This window comes from Dermochelys coriacea, chromosome 4, assembly GCF_009764565.3.
Source record: "Dermochelys coriacea isolate rDerCor1 chromosome 4, rDerCor1.pri.v4, whole genome shotgun sequence".
In the NCBI taxonomy this organism is placed as follows: domain Eukaryota; kingdom Metazoa; phylum Chordata; order Testudines; family Dermochelyidae; genus Dermochelys; species Dermochelys coriacea.
In genome coordinates this window covers 89,666,153-89,674,305 of record NC_050071.1, presented here as the reverse complement: position 1 = coordinate 89,674,305, position 8,153 = coordinate 89,666,153, and the positions used below count along the sequence as shown (strand labels likewise).

Below are 8,153 nucleotides of genomic sequence, written 5' to 3'. Positions count from 1 at the left end.
AATTTAAAGCATTTTAGGAACTTGTAACTATGGTTTGTTTCAGCATTCCTTCTTATTTGCTCTTCATAAACATACATACAAGTAAGGTTTTCAGTACTGCCAACTCAAAGCATTCAAAATTCATCAGTCAGGCCTCCAAAATCATGAGATTGGCTTAAAATAATTTTTCCATTCTTGTTATTTTCCTTCTGCCTTTTTTTAAAAAATTGGGTCACATTTTTAAGCTTTTCTCCATAACCTTGAGAACTAGAAACTTATTTTTTTAAAAAATGAATGCTGAGGTTCTTACATATTCACTTGTTTCCAGGAGCTGGGGCTTAAAATAAAATGTCCAATTTCACAAGACTCACATTAACATTTGCAAGAGTTGGCAATACCGAACATACAAATGTTAGTGGAAAATGAATTCAGTCTTGTAGCTAAAATTAATCTCATCACATAATTAAATTTGTTTTTGCAATGTAATGAATTTCAGTTCACGCAGAAGTAGTTTATACAAGTTAGGTCATTCAGCCAGGGAACCAAAACTCTATCGTATTCAGGTGACCACTCATACAGTTTGAATATCATGAATGGAGAATACTCAAGGGAATACTCACAGCAAACTATTGCAAGCCGTTCCCACAGGCTGACATTTGTTTGCACAAATATTCTGCAATACACTTTAAACAGCAAAGAATTATTCAGTCTATTCACGAACACTTTGAGAACAGCACAAAGGGTTAAATTAACCAAATCAATGATTCTCTGCAATTTTTTGCCCATCTTTTAAATTACCAGCATACGCACGTGAGCACAGGTGATAGAATGTATGAGCTCAGACACACACACTCATTCAGTGGTGTCCTCCTCTCCTTGGAATATCATTTGTGTTGATGAGTTTTACACATACATTTTGTTACCTATGTTACCTATGTTTTGTTACCTATGTGCCCAAATGAAAGATATCTCTTTCCTCATAAGGTCGTTTGAAGGTCAAGTAAACATTGACAATTCCTACAGTTTTCTTACAATGCTGCTACTTTATTTCCTGTATTCAGAGAATTAGCATACCAGAAAAAGTAAAACAAATGACTAACAAACAGAAGTATTTTTCTTTATTAAAGACAAGGAATTAAAGTCTCAAAACTCAATAGTTAACAGCTGAAGAAATCTGAGCAAATGAAGTAGTCTAATTAAAATCCTTGTTTGACTATGTAGTAGCGGAGGGGATAGCTCTTCCTTTTTGGTGAAATTCATCCCTGCACATAAGACTAGAACAAGGCCAAGTACCTGTGAAGCAGTGTATAGACCTTGTGCTGGTCTTCTTCATAAGGGTGAATGTCACTGTAGTGAACAAAATAAACCCTATAGATGAGACTAAAACAGAAAATTAATCACATTATTATGGTTGCCAAGTTTCACTTTTTATTTTTTCATTTATTTTTTACCCTTTTAATACTGCTCTCCCCAACTTCAGAGTTAGCTTTGGAAGCAAGTCATTGCACTGGTGTTCTTATAGTTAGACACAGCAAAAACTATGAGCTGAGTGGGATAACTGAAAAGATAATATTTAAAAGCACACTTACCTTATTGTTATCAAGTCATCTTCCCACAATAGGAAACATTTTTTATCTGTTTTACATTCCTGGATTCTGCAATTTTCAAGATACTCTTGTTAAGCAGCAGTGAGACAAATTTATCAACAATATACCAAAGTGTCTTTTGCAGGAGCTCAATTACTAGAAAACAGGTAATGAAAAATGGAACAGAACTAAATACCCAGGTCAAGCTAGTCAAAAAGAGAGTTACTATTGAAAGCTGAGTGGAAATATGATAGCTTTATCTAAACACAGACCTGGTGGAGTCAACACAATATCAATGTATTTGTTAATATTCTATGTCATTTCATATTTGCTCATGGATTTTTAATGCTATTACTTTAAAAACGTTAATAGCAGATGACAAAAGAAAAAAGAATAATAAATCTGAGGGGGGCATTCCAGTTGTAAATGAATTGCTTCTTGGTGTTATGCATTACATTAGTATTTACGTATTATGTTATGACAGTGGATAGACAAGCGATAAATGCTATAAAATGGACAAGATATACTTCTGAAGTGTCTTTTTTTTGCCAATCATAAACGTCTTCTGAAAAAAACCTATTTGATCAGAGAGTTCCATATCATCAATATTTCCCTCTTTATCCTGTTCTTCTTTTCCAGAAACTGTATGTTTTACTTAAAGCAATCACTTCATGTACAATAACCCACTAATAACTGTGTAAGGCTATTCAGATCTGACAAACAAGAGTGGATGTCTTTTGAATTCTGTAAATTTAATATTGCTGAGTGCTTTCAAAATTTACCTAAATATACAAAACCCTAGACTTAGAAGACGGAGTAACAACACATTTGTTTTAAAGAAACAAAACTCAGAGGGATTCTGTCTCTCTTTTTTTTCTTTTTTCTTTTTTTGTTAAAAACCATGTACTGAATTTTAATTGTTTAATAAAGCAAGCATCACACAATGCTTCAAAATTTTAAAATTCAGGGATAAAAGTTTACATCCAAAAAGATGAATGGAAAATTGTGCTTTCAGACAGTGAAGTTAATTATCATCCAGGGGTTACCTATTCATCTCACAATTGGATTCTGGGCTAATTTGTATAAGTACTGTATATACGTGTGCAGTTCATATCCAGGTCCTGCATAAAACTAAAACTATGTGCTTCACTTCACGTAGCAAAGGCACCTGTGTTATTCTCCCTTTTGGACAAAAGATGATATTATGATCCAGGTTTCCTGATGAAGATTACATTTATTTTTGAATATCTCACTCCCATCTCTACGTTGAGTGGTAACATGAGCCACAAGAGAAGGCAGCGTTGTATTCCTGCTTACACTGGAAGAAGTTGCTCTGTGGGCCATTTGAAGCGTCAAACTTGTCACAAGGAAACCGAGCAGAACTGTGAAGCAGAGGGACAGTAACAAAAGGCTATTCTGGTGTGAGGAGAAACTGGAGTCATTTCAGCTCCACAAACAGATGTTGCTACTGGATTGACAAGTAGAGCCTGCTCCTGCCAGGGAAAGGTACAGTTTACCATTGGGACAAACGCAGAGCTCATAGATAGTCTGTCGAGGAGTTGAGGAGCTAGATGGGGAAGATGAAAAGGAACCCATTGGTAGATTTCCCAGTCGGATTATATCTGCATTTAAAAATATCTGCAGGGGGAAAAAAAAGAAAAACAACTAAATTTAATTTGTTTTTCCATCCTTTATATAAAATATTTTAAAAACTTTATTCTAATGTGTACCTGAGAGATTAATATGAATATCTAAACAACATACATTTCTACTGGTATTGCTGGCATGTGCCTTTGAACACACATTAGTGCACATAATTACAGTTTATGCAAATACCTCTTAACTCCTCACCCAAGACATTTATTCAACCATAAGTGGGTGCCCATACAATAACATTCTAAGAACGTTTCCTGAACAGGTTGATTTTTCTCTTGTATCTTTTATGATAGAAATTCATTCATTCCAGGCAGGGTAGCGTCTTCCTACCTCAAAAAATTCATATTTTAATGAGTGTGAAGTGCTATTAAAGGTTATTCCCCCATGTATTACTTTAAGTAGCAGAAAATTTGTGGTGAAATATGCTAAACTGTATAGTCTTAACAATAACTACATACACATAATAGTTAAATAATCATGTGTGTTCACATACATTAGATAATGTGCTTACTGGATTTGAAATCAGATGAAAAAGGTTTAAGTCTTATTAAGAGCACAATCAAACTATAACCATTTGATTTCTGAATATTCTATCTAAGTCGGAAATGTCCTTTTTTACTTTCTCTCATCAGAAACAACACTAAATATTCTGAGGCTGACCAGTTTGGAAAGGATAATGTGATCATGAATTTGTTTATAAATAGTTTTATAATGTTTAGAAAGTACTTCAGCCATCTGGGAAATTGCTCAGGGTGCTGAAAAAATAACTACATCTGAATCTTCATCAAAACAGATGAATAAAATAATAAAAAAGTAAGTCCTTCAGAGGGGCTTACTGATAGAGAAAAAACCTCTGAAAAAAGTGAGCTTTTAGATGTTTGGTGGTTGTTTTGTTGTTTTTTTAAATTAAATTAATGAGGAATGAACTGAGGAAGATAGTTTGAGTAAGAAAGTTCCACAACAAGCTAAAGCAAGATCAGCCATTGCCCTAGGTGCAACTCTAGAAACTCTAAACAGCAGAAGGTGTTTCAGTGCAGACACAAGCCCTGGAGATAGCACTATGAGACTTATGAGGTGGTGGGGATCCTGAAATACTGCCCAGTGCTTTAAAATGTTATCTACCACATTATAGGCAGCAAATATATAGAATGCATAATGGTATAGCATACATACTACTCCATTCAGTAGGCAAAAATTCTTTTATATTCAACACCAGCTGCAAATGTCAGAGAAGCCACAGGAAAGCACCACTAATCCCCTAGCAAAAGTGGATGAGGATTGGAAGGCTATGATATACCAGAGAGAAGACCAAGAGGAATTCTACACAGCTAGAAGTATCCTATTGTTATATGGTCAGTGAGGAAACTGCAGAAAATCTCTGAACACAGAGCTGTATGGGACATATCATAACCCACAAGGCAATCAAATGTGCCCACAAAGAGATCGCCAACTGTCCAAGGAAGACAGATGATCCTTGTTGGAGATTCCATACTAAGAATGGAAAGAACATTCTGAAAGAGGCAGAAAGACAACAGGATGGTGTGCCGTCTTCCTAGAACCAAGAAAGGGTGAACAGGATAACCTGCGTAGTTATAGGCTTGTCCGACTGACATTACTCCCGACAAAATAATGCACAGAAAGTGCGGTGACAGGGAGAAGGATGCCAGAGCCAGTAGGCTGACTCCTGATAGGAAGGACAGCATCACGGGTCCAGAAGAACAGTCTGGGGTAGAAAAAGAGCTCCGTATGCTGGAGAAGAACCTGAGATGAGTTTGAACTATTGTGTTTATTTTGGAGATATTGAGGACCACTTTGTACTGCTTTCATCTATTAACCCAGCCCCATGTGGTGGTTGGGAGTAGTCCATAGAAATACTGCGGGGAGTTCCTAAGTGGCCCTGAAGAGGGGAAACAGAGTTAGTGTGCTGCGGAGTCACCTCTGGCCACAAGTGGGTGGTCAATAAACGGCAATCCTGCTACAAGAGATGATATGGCACTGGTGTGACTGCTGCTGGAATACTGTGTCCAGTTTTGCTGTCCATAATTCAAGAAGGACTGTGATAAATGGGAGTGTTCAGAGAAGAGGCATGAAAATCATTAAAGGACTGGAAAACATTCCTTAAAGAAGCTCAATCTATTACATTTATCAAAGAGACGATTAATGGGTGACAATTACAGTCTAAAGTACGCACAATGCAGGGGTATTCATTCTAGCAGGCAAAGGTATAACAAAATCAAATGACTGAAGTTGAACCTAGACAAATTTCAGACTAGAAATAAAGTATAAATATTTAACAGTGAAGGTAATTAATCACTAGTGCAACTTCACCAGGATTATGGTAAATTCTCTATCACTGGAAATTTTTAAATCAAGATTGGATGTTTTTCTAAAATATATGCTCTAGTTCAAACAGGAATTAATTTAGGGAAGTTCCACGCCCTTATAATCTAGATTTCTGGATTTATAATCTCTGAATCTATAATGGTCTTTTTTATATCATTGTAGCTGCACTTGTGAAGAACCTCAACATAGGTGTGTTGTACTGCTGTAGATGGGAACTTAAATGGAATGATTCTGGTGTAAGTCAGAAGAGAATCTGCTGCAATTTTTTTTTCTAGTCATCTGAAGATTTGGAATGTTGCTTAACTTTAATTTCTACTTCAGATTTCACATTGTGGTGCTGTGACAACTTGATTTTGGTTTTGCTACAATATAAAAGCAGCATTCTTGTTTTCTTTCTATGAGGCATGCATTTGGCAATTGCTATGAGACATGCATTTGGCCATGCAATATGACATCATGCAAATGGAGTGGTAACAAAAGAAAGGGCAATACTACATTATTATTTGACAAGATAGCCTTGTGATATAATGATTTTCATAAGGAACAAATCAAAGCGAAGTGAACCTTTTGACAAATAAGATCCAAACCTCAATGGGAATTCATAAAAGAGCATTCTCTTGCCATGAGAAATTTTTAAAGGCGTTAGAGCTACTAGCAGGGATGTGTTTACTGTAAAATTATGTTGAGGGTCCTAGGATTTGGGCAACAAGATTATGAAATTCTTTGATTTTTTTCATGTTCAGTAGCAATACTTTGACAAAGTGCTCTCTTACATTAGCTCTGGATGTTCATTAAATGCTTTCCTTTTGAAAATTGTGTACCACAAGTAAGTTTTTGGTTACAGTAGTTCACAAACCATATCTAGGCCAGAATCAGGCATGACATGACATGTGAAGAAAAGAAAGGACAATTTCCAGTGGAAGTATACAAGATATTTGACTAGACAGAAAAACAATATGAAAAAAGCTATTACATTAAAACAAAATATTGTAACAGACTAAATAAAAAAAACAAAACAAAGGGTTTCAAAATTGTTTTGAGCCAAATTTCCCAGCTATTATAATCCCCACTTGGGCAAAATTCCTGTTGAAATCAATTTTCAGAATTTTGTTGAAGTAAGGACTCAGATTTCAGAGTAGCAGCCATGTTAGTCTGTATTCACAAAAAGAAAAGGAGTACTTGTGGCACCTTAGAGACTAACACATTTATTTGAGCACAAGCTTTCGTGAGCTACAGCTCATTTCATCGGATGCATTCAGTGGAAAAATTTTCAGCTCTGCTGATATTAGCACTAAGGGGAAATGCAGACAGGCTACCTGGCTAACGTAGGCTCACATTGTGGTGTAACCTTGCTCAGAGCAGGTCTAGTTGACATGGATAAAAACGATTGATGGCCCATCTACATTTGAGCATCTGATATTGCTACAGTGGGGAAAGCTGAACTAGTATTGGCGCCAGACTTTTAGAGTTAACCTAGACAGAAAAAATTTCCACTGAATGCATCTGATGAAGTGAGCTGTAGCTCACGAAAGCTTATGCTCAAATAAATTTGTTAGTCTCTAAGGTGCCACAAGTACTCCTTTTCTTTAAGGGCTGAAGGGTTACTCATTACAGCTCTGGCCCCTCAATGCCATAATGATTCTCCCAACATGGGAACAGTAGAAAACAGCTGTAAAGTTCCCTTCCAAGGACCCCCTTGCAAGTCCTCTGGGGCATGCCCAGGGTCAGGAAGGTGCAAAGGTGTCTTAAAGACACCAATATAGCCCACTCTCCACCCACGGTCTTCTGTAATTATAAACAGTAAGATTCACCTTGCAATTCATCAGCATTTGAGATTGTGACAGACTCCCTAGATCAGCAGTTTCACGCCTGGGTTTCAAACATGTAATTCCACAAAGGTCAAGGGATCACAGTCAATACTGTGGGGCAGATTCTCTGCCCTGTTAAGTTTCCAAACCACTTGTAGTTTCCTGGCTGAGGATTCCCCTGTACAGACCACATGGGGAAGTGCTAATGAATACTCCCCTTCCTGCCACAATCTAAATAGCCCTAAACTCTGCTTTGTAAAAGCACTGAATGAGTGTTCCCCTTCTGTGAAAGAGGCCAGAGAAATTAAGCTGTCAGCTATAATCTGTTCAGTGAGAGCTGCTCAACTTTGTTTATCCTAGTGTTTTGTTAATGTCTTATGTGTTTTGTGGAGGCAGGGAAGATGAAACAGATTAGCTCTATATATAATAGTGAAATCTAAGGTGGAAGCTTCAATTGGCTCAGAGGATATGACCTAGTGGTAAATAATAATTTGATTTTAGTATTAAAATATTCAACTAGCTAAGCTGATTTTGTTGTCATAGGGAAATTCTCTAATTGGGGTCTGTTACTCAATAGATAGCGAGCTACCTCCTTTTAGGACTCATCTTTTTGAACTTAAACAGATAGATCATCTGCTGTATTAATTTGATGATTTGACTAAATGTTTTGCTTAATTTCAATATTGCTGTTAACTTGTCTATTTGATCTTATTTTGACCTCAGTTTAACAATTTAATTGTTGAACCCTTGGTTGGCTTACAGTAGTTTAGCCTTAGTGATA

General features: G+C 36.5%; 1 protein-coding gene across 4 annotated transcripts in view; it reads right to left on the bottom strand.

Moving 5' to 3' along the window:
• Positions 1–288: 288 nt before the first annotated feature.
• Positions 289–8,153, bottom strand: part of SGCZ (sarcoglycan zeta) — an 833,511-nt gene continuing 825,646 nt past the window's right edge. For 3 of the 4 annotated variants that reach the window (XM_038400960.2, XM_038400961.2, XM_043513763.1), the window contains one exon: positions 1,641–3,203. In XM_038400960.2, the coding sequence (XP_038256888.1) occupies positions 3,009–3,203 (195 nt within the window). In that variant the 3' untranslated portion in view covers positions 1,641–3,008. The other variant, XR_005292802.2, reaches the window with a different exon arrangement.